General features: G+C 39.0%; 6 protein-coding genes across 6 annotated transcripts; 4 read left to right on the top strand and 2 right to left on the bottom strand.

Moving 5' to 3' along the window:
* Positions 1-994: 994 nt before the first annotated feature.
* Positions 995-5196, top strand: MONOS_9290 (uncharacterized protein; the record flags this gene model as incomplete). The annotated part of the gene is made up of 4 exons (XM_067879775.1): positions 995-1138; positions 1247-1274; positions 1337-3664; positions 3817-5196. The coding sequence occupies exons 1-4, from the start codon at positions 1026-1028 to the stop codon at positions 5194-5196; spliced, it is 3849 nt and encodes a 1282-aa protein (XP_067736106.1). The 5' UTR covers positions 995-1025.
* A 63-nt stretch (positions 5197-5259) lies between these two features.
* On the top strand, positions 5260-7746 carry MONOS_9289 (putative kinesin-like motor protein; the record flags this gene model as incomplete). The annotated part of the gene is made up of 1 exon (XM_067879773.1): positions 5260-7746. One exon carries the CDS (start codon positions 5260-5262, stop codon positions 7744-7746), a length of 2487 nt encoding a protein of 828 aa, XP_067736105.1.
* A 138-nt stretch (positions 7747-7884) lies between these two features.
* On the top strand, positions 7885-10941 carry MONOS_9288 (uncharacterized protein). The gene is made up of 8 exons (XM_067879772.1): positions 7885-7945; positions 8049-8258; positions 8312-8461; positions 8532-9382; positions 9563-9652; positions 9802-9890; positions 10054-10191; positions 10326-10941. Exons 1-8 carry the CDS (start codon positions 7891-7893, stop codon positions 10732-10734), a joined length of 1992 nt encoding a protein of 663 aa, XP_067736104.1. The 5' UTR covers positions 7885-7890; the 3' UTR covers positions 10735-10941.
* Positions 10942-11574: 633 nt separating this feature from the next.
* Positions 11575-11839, bottom strand: MONOS_9287 (uncharacterized protein; the record flags this gene model as incomplete). The annotated part of the gene is made up of 2 exons (XM_067879771.1): positions 11575-11669; positions 11734-11839. 2 exons carry the CDS (start codon positions 11837-11839, stop codon positions 11575-11577), a joined length of 201 nt encoding a protein of 66 aa, XP_067736103.1.
* Positions 11840-11874: 35 nt separating this feature from the next.
* MONOS_9286 (putative secondary thiamine-phosphate synthase enzyme) lies at positions 11875-12715 on the top strand. The gene is made up of 5 exons (XM_067879770.1): positions 11875-11915; positions 11972-12014; positions 12062-12158; positions 12231-12445; positions 12520-12715. The coding sequence occupies exons 1-5, from the start codon at positions 11889-11891 to the stop codon at positions 12576-12578; spliced, it is 441 nt and encodes a 146-aa protein (XP_067736102.1). The 5' UTR covers positions 11875-11888; the 3' UTR covers positions 12579-12715.
* MONOS_9285 (uncharacterized protein) lies at positions 12716-19336 on the bottom strand. The gene has a single exon (XM_067879769.1). The coding sequence runs from the start codon at positions 19218-19220 to the stop codon at positions 12888-12890; it is 6333 nt and encodes a 2110-aa protein (XP_067736101.1). The 5' UTR covers positions 19221-19336; the 3' UTR covers positions 12716-12887.
* Positions 19337-19929: the final 593 nt, after the last annotated feature.

Here is a 19929-nt window from a genome sequence, read left to right as displayed (position 1 = left end):
AAGAAAGAGGGAAATGAGGAAAATGTGAACGAAGTGGAAATGACATTGTTGGCTTTGAGTGGCATTCATCCTTGGATTGTGTGCATAATTCTTTTTTCTTTTTTGTTATTCTTGCTTTTTTTCCACCTTGTTTTTAACAGATTGTGAAATCAACACTTTTCTTGATGAAGATTACAGAAATCATCAAATGTCATCAGGAACATTGCAACCTCACTCGACTTGCATATCAATCAGCTTGGAAATTTTTGATAAGCAGACTTTCCAATGAAAGAAGCTTGGAAGAGGTGATTGTTAATGAACTGCATTTTGTGAGAGAAGCGACGAAAGAATTGAAAGAATTGATAAAATATGTTGATTTTTCAAAAACGGAAAAAGACAGAAATGAAATGAAATGCGTATGGATGACTAAAAGATGGCTAGAAATGCTTGATTTATACCTTAGTGAAGAGAGCACTCATGAAGGATGTTATTGCAAGTTGATCGAATGCGTCGTTCGAATCTGTGGTGGATCAAAGCTAAATTGTGAAATAATAATCATTGAACTTGCAAGGGTTTTTGCCAGCTTTTTTAAATCAGCGAATGTGTATGTTGAAGACCTATTGAAGAGCGGATCCATTGATACGCTCATGGATATGTTTCAACAAAATTTGATGGAAGACATTGCAACAATGCATTATACAAAATGTTTAATTTCTCAAAAAAAAGATTCAGGAAAAATTTAAGATTTCAAGGGAAGAAAGAAAATGTTCAATGATAAAAATGAAGGTTATGGAAATAATGGAAGAACAAGGACTTTATGACAGTCTCATCATTTTGAATAATACAGTTTTGCACTGATAATGATCATTTCACAAATCTTGTGAAACAATCTTGTTCAAAAAGAAGTTAATCATTTTCATTTTTCAGTGAATATAAGTTGTGGTCATTCTTAAATTGCAAGAAAAAATATAGAAAATTAATAAATGATACTTTTCAAGTATTTACCATTATATATTTCATAAAAAACCGTTGAGAAAGAATTGGCAATGTCATTTGGACCTCCAAAAAAAACACCAAAACAATCATATTCTATCATTCCAAAATCACTTGCAGATAAAATCGTAAGGCAAAGGCAACAATTTCAAGAATTTCAATTGAGGTTTTTTAAATTTTTGAAAATGAGAGTAAATGTTTTTAACTATCAAAATGTTTGATATGAACACACATAACAATTTTAACGCTTAACATTGAAAATTTATTTATGAAGAGATAATAGGGGAATTCGACCTCAAAAGGTTTGACCCTTTTTTTCAGTTTTTTTTGATATTCTTCACTTCTTTCGTTTTATCGTTTGTAGAATGATGAAATTCACGATAAAGGATACCAAGAGCATTATAATTACAAACAGAAGGGATATTTCCATAATCCAACTTACTTTTCTGAGAAAGAAAAATGGGAATTACAAAAACAGAAAGAAAGAGAAGAATTTAAAGAAAGAGAACAAAAAAGAGACTATTTTTTACAGCGAAAATATTTAGACGATGAGGAAAGAGCATTCGGAAGAGAATTTAGAGAAATGAAAACCGCACCTTCTCTTATTCGAAAGAGAGAAAATCCAAAAAAATGGAATTCTCCAGAAAATGAGCAGAAAAATCAAGGAAGAAAATCTGAGTTTGGGAGATACAATTCACACGATTCATCATATGAAGGAAAATCAGATGAATATTATGATTATCCATTACCTGCTAGATTGAACGAGGAACAAGAATGCGAAACTCCTATTGAAAAAGAAAGAAGAGAATGGGGAGGGCGGGGATTGAACTTTCAACCAGAAATGGACGAAGTCTCGCGAGATTACAGAAGCAGCAATTATTATCCGTCTGTGGATCGAGCCGACGACGACAGCGAGCTTCTGCAGCGGAGGCGGAGGATGAGCGGAGGGGTGGCAAAGACGGCAGGTTACCTCCAGCGTCCGCCTGTGCGCCAGGAAGATCACCAGGAATCAGTCACGAAGCAGACGTCATATGCAGACGAGCTGCGAGAGCAGATCGAAGCGAAGCGGCAGGCGAAGGAGAGGGAGAAAGCAGAGGAGCAGAGGGAGATGGAGCGAGTGCGGAGGGAGCAGGAAGAGGCAGCGAGGCTGGCGCAGATGCGGAAGGGCGGGGGAGGAGATCCGTTGAGAGACGCTGAGGGCAACGTGGTGGCGCTGTGGACTGCGCTGGAGCAGACGAAAGGGGACAGACAGAAGCTGCAGGCGCCGCTGCCGAAGATATGGGAGAGGAAGGAGAGAGGAAGAGAGGAGGAAGAGAGAGGAAGGTGTGAGGGAGAGAACTGGGGAGGAAGAGAAGGAGGGAGGGTGAATGAGAGGGAGAGGGCGGAGGAGGGTGTTTGGAGAGGAGGAGGAGGAGGAAGGGGAAGAGAAGATAGAGATGATCAAGAGAACGTGAGAGAAAGAGATCGATTTGAAGACAGAAGAGCAAACTATGGAAGAGAAGGAGGGTATAACAGAGCATATGGGGATGAATATGAAGCGTTGGAAGAAAGAGGAGGAAGAAGAGAAAGAGGAGGGGCACAAGGAAGAGGGTATGGTGCAGATGACAGAAGAGGACAGTTTTCTGGTTTTGGACGAGATGATGAAGAACAACAGCAATATCAGCAGCCATATCGCTATTTGCAGCAGGATTATCCTTCTTCTTCTTCTTCTTCTTATCAGCCTTCTTATGATGCACAGCCACACTCACCGCCAGCTGTTTCTCGAATTGCCTATCGCAATCGGTCTGTTGCTGAAGGAGCATATTCTTCTTCTTCTTCTTCTTCCTCCTCCTCCTCCTCTTCTTCTTCATATCTTCCTTCTTCTCTTCCCAGTTCTTATCCTCCACCATATCGTCCTTCTTCTTTACTCCCACAATTTCCAGTGTCTTCTTCTTCTTCTTCTTCCTCCTCCTCCTCCTCTTCTTCTCCCTCTGTTATGTCAGCAGCAGAAGAGAAGCGAATGAAAGAAGCGCAATATCGACAAGAGCTGAAGCAGCAGGCAGAAGAGAAGAAGAAAAGAAAGCAGCAGGAGAAGCAGCAAGAGGCAGAGTACAACCAGAGGCTGGAGAGAGAGTGGGAAAGGGAGAAGGAGAAGGAGAAGATGCTGAGGGCGTTTGGAGGCGGAGGCGATCCAGTGAGAGACAAAGAAGGGAATATCATTGTGAATGTGAGGGGAACGAAGAGGGATGTAACTGCGCTGACAGAGATGATGGCGAGCCCGGTTGTTTCTAATTCTTCTTCTTCTTCTTCTTCATATTCTTCTTCTTCTTATGCTGCTTCTTCTAATTCTTCTCCTGAATCTCTTCCCATTTCAGCAATTGTGGCACGTCACCCACCCATTTCTTATCCATCATCATCATCATCATCATCATCAACATCTTCTTCTTCTATTTCTTCTTCTTCTTCCTCCTCCTCTTCCTCTTCTTCTTACTCCACCCCCTTTTCTTCTGGCCCTCCACTCCGTCTTCAGTCGAAATTAGCAGCCAACCAAGCAGCCATTCAGCAGGCAAAGTATCAAGCAGAGCTGGCAAAGCAGATAGAAGAGAAGAAGAGGAGGAAGAGGGAAGAAGAGGAGAAAGAGAGAGAAGAAGACAGGAAAGCAGAGGAGAGGTGGAAGAGAGAACTGGAGGAGCTGAGGATTAAGGAAGAGGCGGTTTGTTTATTTTTCTTTTTCTTTTTCTTTTTCTTTTTCTATTCTTTTCTTTGTCATTATCATTATTCATGAAAACTTTCATTATTTCATTATTGCTTTTGTTATCATGTTTATAATTTTGGTATTTTATTTGTTTATTCATTTCTTTTCAGGAGAAAGCAGAAAGCAAAGGACAGCTCTCCCAACGATCAGCCAACCCTTCCTTCAGTTCTATTGACAACACATCCACACCTCAAGTTGCTTCTCTTCCTTCTTCTTCTTCTTCTTCCTCTTCTTCCTCTTTTCAATCAGAACAAGACACTTCTTCTCTTCCTCCTCCGATTGTGAGGCCACCACAGCTCATCAATCCTGTTTCTCCTTCTCCTCCTGTCCATCGCATGCTTCCTATAAGCAATAGAATTAATTCTTCCTCTTCTTCTTCTTCTTCCTCTTCCTCCTCTTCATCATCATCATCTTCTTCTTCTTCACTTGCCCCTTCTCGTCTTTCCATTTCATCCAGCAACACACAAATCAATTCTTCTTCTTCTTCTTCTTCTTCACACAAAACACATCATCACTCACATCAAAATGCCAACCCAAATTCAGAAAGAAGAAAGCGAAGCAAATGGAATAAAATGGATTTGGAAGACAATGAAGAAGGAGAAGTAGAAGGAGGAGAAGAAGAAGGAGAAGAAGAAGACAGCACATTCAGTTTAGCTGACACATTCACAAGTTCTTCATATTCACACAGCAATGATGATGATGATGATGATGAAAATTCTTCTCGTTATTCATCAGAACAATCATCAAATGAAGCAAATGGGTTTGGTGAAAGAGAAGAAAGAGAAGGAGGAGGAGGAAAGAGGAATAAAAATAAAAATGGAAACAGAAATAGAAGAAGAAGAGGAGGAGAAAGAGGAAGAGGAGGCAAAGAGCATAAGAATGGATATCATCACAATTCGTATGGACATCATGAGCATCAGCACAGCCAGAGAAGAAGACAACAGAAAGAACTTCAAAGACAGTTGGAAGAGCTGGAGAAGGTGATGAGCACATTAACTGCTTCTCTATCGCCTTATTCTTCTTCTTCCTCTTCCTCTTCTTCTTCTTCCTCTGTTTCTTCCCCTTCTGCTGTTGCTGCTCTTAATCAACATGGCATTCATCCATACTTCCACACAATGCCTGCTCTTGGCTCTAATTCTTCTGCTGCTTCACCTCATTTGCCTTTGTTTTCTCCACTTTCACCTCTTTCTCAGCTTCCTCCTCTCCCTCCGCCTGCTTATCCAGCAGTGGGGAATGAGAAGACAGAGCTGCCTTCATACACATTCTATACTCGCTTTACTCCTTTCACTCCGCTTGAGCCATTCAGAGGGAAAGCAGAAAAGAATAATTCATCCAGTCAAGATTTAGAAAAAATTGATGATTCGCAAGAAGTGATTGAAGAAGAACAACAGGAAGGATTAAGCGAAACGCAAACATCTGAATTGCCGCATATATCAGAAGGGTTGCTTGCTCAAAGATCTGAATGGGTAAAACCTGATGAAGAAAAATGAAAAACTTTGATCTTTCCCTTTATAGAATTTATTATATTTTTAAAAGTATTTTTTATTTTATTAATGAGTCGAATTCCACTTCCAAAATTTGGAGTTCGGCAGGTTTCAAAAATTTTAGTTTCAAATAGTCCTGAAAATAGTAGAAATCATATTTTATCATCCAATTCATCTGTTCAAACACCATCAAAAGAAAAAACAACTAGGGTGACAACTATTGTCAGTTCACCTCAACAAAAATCACCTTCCTCGCGTTCCATTGAGCGTCAAAGTCCTGCAGCAAAAAGAAAAAATGAAACGCAAATTCAAAACATTGTTATAAAATCAAAGAGAGTGATAACTTATCAGACAACATCTGCTCACAAGATATTGCCTTTGGAAAGTCCAAAAGCAGCTCAATCTGTGGCAGCGCGAGTATCAATTCCTAAACCGAAGCCAGCTGGAAAGAGGCCTTCTTGGGATATAAAAGGAAAGCTTGAGGATCTTGAAGAAAAGTTTGATTCTCTTATGAAGAAACTAAATGATTCTTCTTCTCGAGAAATCGAACTCACTCAACAAATTGCTGCTCTTCAGAGTAAATCTGGAATTGCTGAAAAAGATTTGGAAACATGGAAAGAGGAAATTGAAAAGGTGGAAAATGAAAAAACAAAAGTCGAGCTTCAACTTCAAGAAGCGAAAAGGCAAAAAGAGGTAATTGAAGATCAAATCGAAAGCGTTCAGTCAAAATTGGAATCAACTAAAAAAGATTGCTCTTTTCTTCAGGATAACTTGGAAAGTCGAAACAGAACAATAATGACACTAGAGCAGCAACAGGTCGAAATTAGGTTACAAGTCAGCACATTTCAAGCGAAATCACAATTGCTTCACAATGAAATCAACGAGATGAGAAAAATATTGGCTGAGCACGATTGCAAATTGTTGAGAATGAGAGAGAAAGCACATGATGATGAGAAGATCAGGAGAGATCTTCATAACAAGCTGCTCCTTCTGAAAGGGACAATGAGGGCTTTTTGCAGAGTTCGACCAATGACGAAAACAGAAGAAGAAGAGGCCTGCTTTGCAAGACAGCAGAAATCAACAACGCTTTTACAGAGTGATGGAACAGCTGCTTTGGCAGAGACAAGCAAAGACAAAGAATGTGGCGTGGCAGTCGTGTCAAATGGAGATGATCAGAGAATCGAAATCAAAAAACTAAGCAAAGACGAAAGCGGAAAGAAAGGAGAGAAACTATTGAAATACACATTTCAGTTTGATCGCGTGTTCAATCATTCGTCCACAAACGATTCTGTTTATGAAGAAGTGACTTCATTAGTTCAGTCAGCTGTTGATGGCTTCACTTCCTGTGTATTCTGCAGTGGTCCCAATGGAGCTGGCAAACATTACACAATGATTGGAGAATGCACAACAAGTGAGCAACTTCCACAGTCAAGCGCAACTCCATCAACTTTCACAGGTTTGCCAACTGAATCATTTGCAACACAACAGGGATCAAATGCATTAAGAGATAGTTGTTCATCTTTTGGCATCATTCCACGAGCAGTGAAGCAGCTGTTTGGAATGATAAAGGAAATGAGGGCAAGAGGATGGAATTATTCGTTTTCTGCTGTTTGTCTTCGCGTTTATTGCGAGCACGTTTACGATGTTTTGAAAGAAAGCAAATCAGAACAAGCATCTCAACCTTCTTCTTCTTCTTCTTTTGGAGTTGAAGCACAATTCACACAAGCTTCCCAAACAACAACCTCCACAATGGATGAAGAAGCATGCAAGCAGCAGGAGACAAGTGCAATTGTTTCTGGATTGGATCAATTGGTAAAAGTTGAGTTTGACAACGATGCTGATGTTGACAAATATATCAGTGTCATTTTCAACCTGAGGAAGACATACAGCAAAGAAGTATACGAGACATCACATTTTGTGTGCATTTTGTTTCTGAATGGACTGAACACAATTACTGGGCAAGCAACAAAAGGTTCATTATGGCTCGGCACCTTCGCTTCTCCAAATGCAACAACTTCATCTTCATTGCCATCATCATCACCATCATCATCATCATTGGTACAAGAATCTTCACAAATCTCAGGCTCTTCCTTTGGGTCACAATCCCCTTCTTTTTCATCTTATTCTTTAATTCCAACATCTTCTCAATCATCTTCTTGCACACCTTCTCTTAGTCAGTCATTATCATTTTCATCTCAACAATCAGCTTCATCATCTGTTCCATTCACGTCAGCTTTATCCAACTCAGATCCTATTTCACATCAATGTAATTGTGCTGCTTCTGCTTCTGCTTTATCATCTTTGGCTACCTTTAAAGATGTTATCAATGCAAGAATAACAAATTCATCAAACATTCCATACAATAAATCTGTTCTTACAAGTGTTCTCCAACCTTGCTTGAATGGAGAAGCGAAAGGACTTATGATAGTCTGTATTCCAAGTTCTCCATTTGACGCAAATCCATCACTTAATGCACTTCGACTGGCTAATCTTTTCTCTCAAATGGTTGCTAAAACAAGTAGCACTAAAAAGAAGATGGAATGCTCCATTGATTAAAGGCAATCATGTCATTTTCCATTCCACTTATTTTTTTATGTTAATTTTCCACTGCATGATTAGAAATTCTTTTCAATTATTAGTAAAAGTTTGAATAATAATAAAAATCAAATTTATTTTGCTATGGGTTAGATCACATTTGAAATGGAAAACGAGCCATATTCCGAAGCGCTTGTTCATCATTTCAGAAGTCGTTTAGGTTTGGCTACTTGCGTTAAATAATAAAACATTATTTCAATTATTTATGATGATTAACTGTTAATATGCATCGACAATCATATATTTATACTTTTGCGAAACAGTCGACTATGAAGAAGAACGAGCAGTTTTTCTTCTTCGATTTGATATGTTACAACATCTTATTGATGAAAATTATGGAAGAGAATTAGAATGCATTGAAAAGGAAAAAGAGATTACAACTCTTTTAATGAAATCCAATGAACTGAAATTGAATGACTTTGAACAGAAGCGTACTGTTCTCGAGATTAAAGGAGATAATTCGAGATTAAAAGGTTTGAATACAACATCCACTTAGAATTATTTAGCAAAGTTTTGTGTATTTTAGGAAAAGTTCTGGAAAATAGAACAAAACTTGGAAGACTGCTTGCAGCGGCTCGCCCAGCTGGAAATACATTAGCAAGTTTAGGGGTTCGAAAGGGACCAAAGGGTTCGACGGGAGGAGGTGATATTAATGCATTTGGATATGATGAAGAAGGTATTTTTCAAGCGTTCATATTAAAGACTTTGCATATATTCAAAATGCTATTTTTCATTTCGATTCCCAGGAGCAATGATTCATTCTGTTCTACCCCTTCCAACAAAAACAACTCTAGTCGACCAACCAGAGCCTTTTCTACAACCATCAATTGTTGGAAGGCTTCGTCGCCGAGGAGTTCTTGGAGAGAAAACGCCTCCACGTAACAGAGCAGAAGAATTGGAAGATGCAGCTATGCGCACTCCTTCGTCTTCTTTTGTGAAAAGAAAAATGGAAGAAAAATATGAGAAAGACATGGAAAATGAAAAACGGAGGAAAAAGTATACGCCCCCTCGTCCACTACGCGAAACTATGAATCCAATTGAGTGCTTTACCCCAAAGCAGAGAGAGAAAATGAAGAGAGAGAAAGCAATGAGAGAGATGATGGAGCAACAAGATCAAGAAATACTTCTAGCAATGAGTCGTTCACAGAATGACAGAATTGAAAATGAAAAAGATGACGGAGACGAAGAAGATGAAGAGGAAGATACTGATCGCGAGCAACAAATGGAAGACGCTCAAAGTCCATCAGAAGCTAGAGAACCGGGTCTTTTGCAAGATGACGCAGAAGAAGACGACACAGCTGCACCAAGACCGCGAACGCAGCCGCCTCCAAAGCCATTTGGAATGCCAAACACACTCACATCATCCAAAAAAGTGCGGATTGCACAGAACACATCACCATCTCAACACACTTCACGCTCAACCAATTCCCGTTCAGCTTCTTCTTCTTCTTCTTCTTCTGTTTTGACTCCCTCAAAAAGACATCAGACTCCTACACCCACATTTAACCTGACAAGACGCTCGTCTTCAAATTCATCCTCTTCGCAAACACCAATCAAAGATTTGAAGAAGCAAACTCCAGTTATTGTTCCCTCAGATGTTTGTTATGAGATTCTCTTTTTTGGTTAAGTATAATTATTTTGAATTATTTGTTTTATAAATGAACATATGAGCATCTGAATAATCTTCTAACATATTTTTTATAAATGTATATTTTTGATGATTATTAATTTTTTTGTGAATGAATTTCATATGTTTGATTTTCTTTGCTTGATTTAGACTGAGGACTTTCGTCATTTTCTTCCAGACGATGATTATGACAGGATGATGAATCAATTGGCTCAACTCGAAAGAACAAGAAAAGAAAAGGTTTGAAGCATTTATTTATTGGATTGCAATACAATAAATTAAATTGGTAATACATTGGATTTGTTCCTTGCGTAACTTTATTTGTTTTCTAAATTTGAAATTAACTTTTTATTTTTTCGCATTCTTGCTATGACTCAAATTTTTGTCAGCTTCGAGCTTTTGAGAAAGTTGCTCTTCCATTAATTCAACAGAGAAGAGCTTTGGCAGATCAGATTGAAGAGGCCGTTGAAAAGCATTAGTTTGTCTTGAGTTTTTATTTTTATCTTTTGAATTTTCAAATATCATTTTCTGTTAAAAATATTTTTCAATTTTCATCTTTTAACACTAATACTCAATTCTTTTTCGAATTATTTTAAAAAAAATTTGATAAATGTTCATTTATTTGCTTTGAACAATTGCAGCAAAGAGAGATTGGCTGCAGCAGAAAAGGAAAAAAGCCTGAGACAAGCGCTTTTGTCAGAGACAAAGGGATATTTGAGTTCTCGATTGGCATTCCAGATAAAGCAGCGTTCTTTGATTGAAGAAAGAGAATTGCTAAGGTTTGTTATTGTTAATGCAATCTTGTTCTTATTAAAATGATGTTCAAACAAAATATTTAATCCTTTTTTTGCGTTGAACTTCATTCCAAATGATCAAATATTATTTCATTAAAACACTTTTCACTTTCTTTCAGAGAGTCTTCCTCTGCAGTTTCTCGCGACATCACAGCCATTCAACGTGAAATAACCTCATCAACATCTCGAATGGTCACCTCATTTAGAGCGCAGACAGCAAATCAAGTGAAAGAGCTGAAGGCAGAAATTGCTGAAGAAGAAGAGCAGGCAAGAGCAATTGAGACAGCCCACACGATGAACGTGGTGCGCGTTGGAGAAGAGAAGATCGGGAAGCTGAAGAGCGAGATTGAGGCGTTGAAGGAAAAGGAGGCTGAGGTGAGAAGAAGATGGAAGCTGGATAAAGAAGGGCTGATGAATGAGAAGCAGCTACTGAAGCGCAGAATGGATGCTCTGGGAAGAGCAGAGAGAATGGAGAGGATTCGTACAGAAAGGGAAGAGAGGAGAGAGAGAGAGAAAGAAGAAGGATAAGATTTGGAAATTTTTATATTTTGTTTTATTCTGAGCGATACGTAGAATAATGATGCACTTGATGGAGTGAAATTTGTTACAACGGTTTTCTTGTGAATGTGTATATCCCCACTTCACCATCTATTGCAAAAATCCGATGCTTTTGCTCGATTTTTTCCCCCCTGTGCAATGAATATTGAAAAATAAAAAAAAATACACAAATTTTTCTTAGAAAAATCGCATATTTCATAAAAATATGAAATAAAATTCTCAAACAACAATAAAAACTAAGGTGTAAGGTTATAAAGTTCTGGGAAAAAAGGAAAAAAAAAGATATCTTTGATAAAAAATAAAATCTCAAAATGACTTGACTAGGAGATGATACCAAAACTCTAATAATAAACGAAAAAAAAAAAAAGAATTTCAATGAAATATTTTGTCATCTACTCTGTATCCGTTCGTACAAATCTGAAAATAGCAAATGAAATTATAGTTATAATTGTAGATAGAAATATTTCGACTCCTGGACGATTCTCATATGAAGGCACAATGTATTCATAATACATAACGCAAAATGATCCAGCAAAACCACTTGTTAACAAAAAAATTAACATAATGCAACAATAAAAAACGTGCATACCCAATCATAACAACTATCGTTGTGAAAAAGAGAATTCGAGCAATCCCCTTTTGTAATGGAGAATCATCATTTGTTCCAGCAACAGTTGACTTTCAATGAACAAAGTGAAAGAAAACGATAAATAATTAGAAATATTATTTTAAATGCTGTTCAAACCCAATTTAAGAAATTCAATCTAAAATAAATGCATCAGAGATAGAATTAAGAATTAACTATAATTTTTAATCTTTGGCACACAATATTCCAGCCAATGCGGTAAATATGAATGCAACATATCCAGGAGCTTGCATTTTGTGTCCAATTTTTGCATAAGCTCCTGCAAAAAATAGAAAACATGAAAAAGACAAGTTTCTTTATCAAAATCGTTAAAATATTCAAACCGTCAATAAATAGCCAAAGTCCAGCAGTAAATAACGCTCCTGAAAAAACGGTTCCAAAAAGTTTAAGGTATTTTGACTTTTTCTCTTTTGAAGAATTAAAAAACATTGATTAAGAAATTTTATGCTCAAAGTTAAATATATTGGCAACAGATCAAATGGCAGAACCAACCCCAGTGATGACTGTGTGCAATTTTTTTGATATTTTGCGTTTGAAACAAAACAAATATTAATTTTTAAGTCATACAAAAAAGAGCTAACATTTGCGACTTCTCATCGTCAAGGTTTGCAAAAAAATAAATGATAAAAAATTTCACTTTGAGCTTTTCAGAATTCATCAACATAACTCCGCAAGTTGAAGCCGCTTTAAGGGAAAGTGGAATTAGAGAAGGACTGTGCCTGGTTAACGCAATGCATATAACTGCATCGTATGCGAAGAAAATTTCACTTTTTTCAATAAAATACATGCAAAAATGATTGAATTATTTCATATAATAAAGAGTTTTTATTAACGATGATGAAAGAGGACTTCATCAAGATTTTGCTCAATTTTTGGAGAGAATTGTCCCATGGGATCCCTCTCAATACAAGCACAATGATTCTGGAGAAGAAAATGGTTCTGCACACATCAGACGTCAACTATTCGGAAGAGAAACAGTTGTTGCTGTAACAAATGGAAGACTTGATTTTGGCCCATGGGAACAAATTTTCTACGGTTTGTATAAACTAATTTTGGTTTTATATTCATGTAAATTTCTATGATATTCAAAAATAATTTTCATGATAAAGGTGAATTTGATGGGAAAAGAAGAAAAAGAGTAATGATTAAGATTATTGGCACAAAGTAACAATTTAGAGATTTCAAAAATATGCTTATTTTTTGTTTTTGTCTATTCTATTTTTTTTAAAATCAAAGGAAATATCTTCCACTTCAAACATAATGATAGTTCAAGCTCAAAGTAAAAATTCAAAAAAGGAATAGAAATTGCTGTTTCTTTTTTTATTGGAATAAATAAAAAGAGAAAATGATGAAATGTATTTGCGTGAATTATCAGAGAACGCAAGTTTCATTGAGTTTATGATGAAAAAAATAAAGAAATGCCAAACAAAAACAGTAAAAAATAAATAGAGTTGTGAATAATTGAAAGACCCAACAACTACATCTGCAATATCAATTCGTTGATCTCCCTCAGCTTCTCTTTGATCTGCAGCACAACCTGCCTCTCCTCAGCTGAGGCGTCGCTGTCGATTTCTCTCATACGAAGTGATGAAATGAAGTGTTTCAGCTCATCCAGCTGCGAAACGTACTTCGAATTGCTGTCTGTTGGGAGCTTAAAGGGAGAGCCAGCATCAAGCGAGGAAGGGAAGTCGGAAAGAGAAGAGGAGAGAAGAGGAGAAGAGAACGCGAACTCGTCGTGGATGGCCTGCTCGTGGGATGAAGTGTCAGCGGATGTGGAATTGGAAGAGTCTTCTGGTTGAAGTGAAGAAGAAGAAGAAGAAATAGAAGAAGGTGATTGTGACTGTGATTGTGATGGAGAAGATAATGCTCCCTTTCCTAACTCCCCTTTCAGTTCCATCGGCCTCAGCCACTTCCACTCAACGTCTTTGCACATGTGGTCAGCATTGAACAGCACCCGCTTCCGTTTGGCTTCCAAAGAAGAGAAGTTGCTGTTACTCTGCTTGTTGTTACGCTGCCTTCTGCTAATCTCATTGAAGAAGCTGACAACTTCTTCGTCTTTCTCATCGTCATTCCTTTGTGATTCACTCACTCCTCTGCTCGAAGCAAAAGAAGATGGCTCGCTCTCCAGCAATCCTGATTGACTTGTCTTTGAGTCTTCACCATCCACATCAGCAGCATCAGCATCATTACCCTTTTTCTTCCTTTCTCCTCCATTTTCCCCTATTCCTCCCTCTTCATCTTTGTCATCAGAGATTATTTGCTGGCTCTTGCGCATCTTTCTCCTTCCACTCGCTTCATCGTTCTTTTCACCAAGCAAGTTTTGTGTGCCGTTTTCATTCTCTCCATTCTCCTTCCTCTTCTGCGCTTTCTCGTTCTTTTCGTATTTCTCCGCTTTCTTCATCCAGCCCATGCCTCGCTTGGCTGCTTCAGACAGGAAATATTGTTTGTCTTGGAGCATCCTCTTCACAATGAAGATGACAGATGGTATTTGAGAAGGAGGTGAAGTGGTTGAGGAAGGAGAGGTGGAAGAGGAAGAGGAAGAAGAATAAGAGCTTGCAATTGCATGTAACAGAATATTTGAGGTAATGCATGAATGTCTCAAGATGTATAGAAGAACATTGACACACAACGCATAGCCATATTCTTTGCTTTTTGGAATAGAAACAGAAGATGACATCAAAGGAGAAGAATAAGCATCCATTTCTATTGCATTATTATTATTACAAGATGTCTTCTCCACTACCTGAATACACAAAGCAAGTGTTGTGGAAAAGGCAACAGCAAATGACGACCCATTGTTTGGATGAGGCAAGCATGTTGATAGCTTTTTGAGGAGAAGAAGAACAGGAACAGGAGAAAGAAGAGGTTCAGAAAAGAATAAAGAAGAAGAAGAGGAAGAAGAAAAGGAAGAAGAAGAAGAAGTTCTTCGAATCAAGAACAGCTCTCCATCTTTCCCTTCACCATCAAACGAGAAGTTTGACTTTTTTGAAGTGAAAATTGGTTTTTGAGGAGGAGCAAGCAAAGAAGGCATTGCATTCAGCACATCCACAATGAGCTGATCGCTGTCAACACTTGCTGAGGATGACTGGAAGATGGGGGCAATCACAGCATTTGCAGAAGGAGGAGAGGAAGAAGAGGATGAAGAAGAGGAGGGAGAAGAAGAAGGAAAGAATGAGCTTCCCCATTCTCCAATAACATCCACACTGATCTTCAGAATTCTCCGATGCAACTCAAAAACAACTAACTTCAGCCAATCTTTTCTGCTCAACTTGTAACATTCATCTTTCGCTTCTTTCTCTTCTTTCTTTTTTCCGCTTTCTTCTCCTTCTCCTTGTTCTTCTTCCATCTCCATTCTCATCTCCTTCTCCCTCTCCTCCTCCATTCTCCTCTTTCTCTCCTTCTCCTTCTTCTTCTTCCTCATCATCATCTCCACTTTCATCTTTCTCCTCGTCGCCTTCACTGCCCCCTCTGCAAATGGATGTCTCCATCCTCTGCTGATCAGCTTCTGCACCACACTCAACAGCTCATATGCTGTCTTCTCCTTCACCATTCTTTTAGTCCCCTCTTTCTTCCCAAAGGAGAGCAAAGAATCCAGACAGAACAGACAGGAGAGAATGAGAGGAACGCCAGTTTCACACAGCTTGTCAGATGAGGCTGTTGAAGAAATTGAAGAAGGAGAAGGAGGAGGAGAAGAAGAGAAAGATGAATTGGAAGATGTTTGAGATATTTGTGGGTTTTGTGATGATTTTATCGATCCATGTTTATTCTCCATTGTATTGTCTGTATTTTTACTTGTTCTTCTGCTTTTGCTTTTTCTTTCGCTGCTAAAATATTCATCTGTATCTGATTCTTCATCCAAATCATCTTCACTATCATCATCTTCTTCCTCTTCCTCTTCCCCTCCTTCTCCTCCTTCTCCCTTCCTCTTCTTCTCCTTCATTCCAATCTTCCCCCACTCTCTCAGCCACACACCTGCCTCTTCATTAGACACTTCAGAATATGCCTTTACAACAACCACTGCTGTTGATATGAGCTGCTCAAGTGGAATCTGAGGAAGAGAAGAAGGCTGCAGCAGCTGAGGCTGTTGAGAAGAAGAGGAGGAGGAGGAGGAAGAAGAAGAAGAAGGAGGCGAGAAAGATGAAGAAGTGGAGAAAGGAGGAAGAAAAGCTCTTCTTCTCCAATGTCTTTGTTCTTCTTCGTTCTCTTCCTTTGTATTACTCATTTGTGACCCTGCAGAAGAAGAGGAGGAAGAGGAAGAGGAAGAAGAAGAAGAAGAAGAAGGATTCACACTCAGCCATTCCACAATAGCACGAGAAGGAGAGGTTGAGCTATTAGACAATTGTGCTTTTTCCATTGCTGGCCATTTGGATAGAGGCAAAAGCTGAAGAAGACGAGAGGCAGGAGAAGAGGAGAAGAGGAAAGAGGAGGAGAAAGAAGAGAGCAAGGCAAGGGAAGAAGGAGAAGGATAAGAAGGATAAGAAGAAGAAGAGGAAGAAGAAAAGGAAGAGGAAGAAGAAGAAGAAGGAACAGAATCAGGAGGAATAACAAGGAAAGAGTGTGAAGTGAATACGAAATTGGAGAGGAAAGGGAAGACTTCTGGGGGAAGCAGATGAGCAGTTGATTGGAGGATGAACAAGAGAGAGTTGAAGAGATGGTGGAGATGAAGAGAAAGAGAAGAGGAATCGAAAGAAATGGAAGAAGAGGAAGAAGAAGGAGATGATGATGATGATGTGGAAGAAGACGAAGATGGAGAAGAGATGGAAGAGGAAGAAGAATTGATTGAAGTGTGCAAGTGTTGCATAGAGAAGACAAGAGAAGTAACATCATATGCTTCTGAAGAAGAAGAAGAAGAAGAAGAAGAATAAAATCTGAATGGTTGAAGATTGTGGAAGAGAGGAGATATCTTGAAGACATCCACATATCTTGTAAATAGAGAATAAGTGTGAGCATTGTAAGAAGAAGAAGAAGAAGAAGAAGATGATGATGATGATGATAAAGAGGGAGAAGAGGAAGGAGAAGGAGAAGGAGAAGAGGAAGGAGAAGGTGAATGCAATCTGTGGAGTCTTTGATCGCTCAGTCTTCTTCCATCTCCTCTTCCTCTGCCATCATCAGCATTCAAAGAAGAAGAAGAGGAGGAAGAGGAAGAAGAAGATGAAGACGAAGAATTCCCCATTGAATTGTCATTATCACTGATAGTCACGCCCAACAGCAGGGAAAGCACAAAGAGAAGGAGATGAAGGAGAGGAGAGTAAGAGACGAGAGGAGGGGAAGGTGTCATCAATCGCTGTGGTGTGATGTGAAGGAGAGAAGCGAAGAGAAGAGAAATGAGAGTGCGGAGGAGAGGAGGGGGGTGGAGGACGAGAGGAGGTAAGAGGGGGTGGGGGAGGGAAGATGGAATGGAAGAAGATGAAGAGGAGGAGGAGGAAGAAGAAAGTGTTAATGAAGAAGAAGAACTAGAAGAAGAAGAATGAGAAGAAGAAGAAGTAGAAGTATCAATGTTTGTATCACATCTTATTCTTTCAGCCATTCTCTCAATTGCAATGGCAGAGTAAGAGGCAGCCAATGAAGGATCAATCAGAATAGAAAAGAGCCATTCTTCAGCATCATTGCCAGGATGAGCAGAAAGATAGAGGACAGAAGAGGAGAGGAAGAGGAAGAGGAACGAAGGAGGAGAAGAGGAAGAAGAAGAGGAAGAAAGAGAAGAAGAAGAAGAAGAAGGAGGAGGAGGAGGAGGAGGAGGAGGAGGAGAAGAGAATAAACTGCTGAGAGTGGTGAAGATGCTGAAGGAAGGGGTGGTTGAGAAGAAAAGAGGAGAAAGAGAAGAGAAGGCGATGAGAGCAGAAGACAGAACAGTTCGAAGAGAACAGAAATCATCCAATGAATGGAAGAGGAAGGGAGAAGAGGGAGAAGAAGAGGGAGAAGAAGAGGGAGAAGAAGAAGAAGAAAGAGAAGAAGAAGAAGAAGAAGAAGAAGAAATAACTGAATTTTGTGATTTATATTGTTTATATTCAATGATTGGAGGAGTAAGAGAAGGAGTTAGAGAAACGAAAGGAGTTGGATTAGAGGGAATGTCATAGCAGAAAGAGATGCAGCAGAAGAAGAAGAGGCCAGACAGATAGGAACAAGGAGTGAGGGAGAGGAGAGAAGAAAGATGGGGCATATGAAATAGAATGTGAGGGAGAGGAGAAGAAGAGGAAGAAGAAGAAGAGGAGGAGGAGGAAGTAGAAGAAGAAAATGTTTTTGATAGATGATTATGTTGAGGTATATGCAATCCACTCCAAAATTCATTGGATAAATAAAAATCATCATCAGCTTCTTCTTCTTCTCTTCCATTTCTTCTTTTCCCTTTCAAATATCCCTTCAACGCCTCTTCCTCAAACCTCCTCATAAACATAACTGGATAGTGAATGCATTCTCTTTTCATTAAAATAGATAGAACAGAAGAATTTACATATTCTTCTTTTTTATCTTTATTTTCTTTATCTTCTGTAAATTTCTCTTCATCATCATCATTTTCTTCTTCTTCTTCTTCTTCTTTGTTTTTCCTTTCCTTTCTTTCATTTTTCGTGTCATTTGCAGGATGACAACACAAAATGGTGAATATTTCATTGAAGAAGAAGAAGAGCAGAGCATCTGAATAAGAGCGAGAAGGAGAGAGGTGGAAAGTGGAGCTGAGAGGAAGAGGAGAAAGAGAGAAAGAAGGAGAAGATGAGGAAGAGGAAGAAGAAGAAGAAGAAGCACAGAAAGATGATTGAAATAATGTTGTGCATAAAATAGGACAAGTAAATGAAGTGTCATTGAATGTGTTGTTTGATGAGTTCTGTTCAGTTGAAGAAGAAGAAGATGATGATGAAGAGGAAGAGGAAGAAGAAGAAGAAGGATTGTTGTGAAGAAGAGGCAGAATCGTCTTTTTGAATGAGTCAATCACATTCTTCATTGTATCTTCAAGCAGCTTTGTTGATGAAGATATCGAAGGCGAAGGCGAAGGCGAAGGCGAAGAAGAAGAAGAAGAATTTTGTGAATAAGCCTGCATTTGTGAAGCAAACATTGATTTCCCTCTCTCTTTTCCTCTCTCTCTTTCTCTCTCTCTCTCTTTCTCCTTCTCCTTCTCTTTCTCTTCTTCCTCTCCTCTCTCAGCCGAATGTGCGTCAGACACGAATGCTCCAATCATCACAGCAACCAGCCGCATCAGCACAGGCAGCAGCGAATGGAACAGAAAGGGCACAGAAAACAGAGAAGAGACAGCGCTGCAGCTCATCACGAACAGAAAACGAACAAATTTGGACAGTTTTGTCAGGGCAGCAGAGGAAGAAGAAGAAGAGGAGGAGGAGGAAGGTGGAGAAGAGGGAGGAGGAGAAGAAGAAAGAGAAGAAGAGGAAGAGGAAGATGTTGATGATAATTCGCTTGCCAAGTAAGCGTGCCAGAACTCAGCAAAGCAACGCGACGTGTGTTCAATCAGCTCAGCCACAATGCCCACAACACATGAAGCAGCCGAATAATTCTCCGTTTCTCCGGCCCAGCGCAGATGAGCGGGGGAATTCTGCAGAGCGGCCGCGCAGCTGTCGATGATGTCCTTCATCCCTTTCCACACGCCCGAAAGGGAGTCTGGCCGGACACACTCAAAAAGATACAGAGCAGGCTGTGAGGAGGCGATTGAGTTGTGTCTTTGCAACTTTAATGAGATTTCGGGTGGGGGAGAAGCAGAGGCACTGCTGCTGGTCAACGACTGCACCCAGCACAGGCAGTGCTTCAGAAGAGAGCAGACGGAGTCTTCGTGGAATTCGTTGTTTTTGATTGCTTCTGCAACCATTCCAGCTACCTGAGACTTTAACGGTTTTATGCTTTTTATAAGTTGTATAAAATTTGGTGGTGAAATGCGAAAAGCGGACAGACGGCTTTCAGAATTCTGATACAAAATCAGGAACCGAAGACAAAAAATAATGAAATGTATTTGCAGAGTAGCACTCTGGTTAGGGGCAGATTTATCAAAAAATCGAAGAATTGTATTGGCACTTGAAAAAGTGAGCAGTTGATTTGTGTCGGTGAAGTATGAAAACGGAAGTTGACGAACAATCTCAATAAGAAAAAAAGATATTTGGTAAGTGCTCGAAAGAAATTGGTTGTATGGGTTATCACTTAAATTATCAGCAGATGAAGTTGAAGAAATCTTTTGTTTCTCAAATTCGAAATTGCAGTACACTTCAAGAGCTCTGAACGTGATAAAATTGCACTGTAGTTAGGAAAAGAATTAATTACACTAAATATTTGGGTGCAAACCGTAAAAAAGCAATGCTCGATAGTTTTGACAATTTCATTATTTGTTTGCAAAGAATTTGTAAACTCTTCACGCCCAAACAAATCCCTTATGAGATGTAATGAAACGTCAATCCAAAGTGGAGAAATTAAAGAAAGGGGAATTGGTGAAGATTCATTTATATGATTCAATGTTTTCAGAACAGAAAAAGCGACATTCACGGATTCATAAACATCATTGAACGTAGCTTTTATAGATTCTTCTG

This window comes from Monocercomonoides exilis (genome assembly GCF_001643675.1).
Source record: "Monocercomonoides exilis strain PA203 chromosome Unknown scaffold1-2713096, whole genome shotgun sequence".
Lineage (NCBI taxonomy): Eukaryota > Preaxostyla > Oxymonadida > Polymastigidae > Monocercomonoides > Monocercomonoides exilis.
Note: the sequence above shows the minus strand (reverse complement) of the source record. Positions and strands in the feature narration are given on the sequence as shown.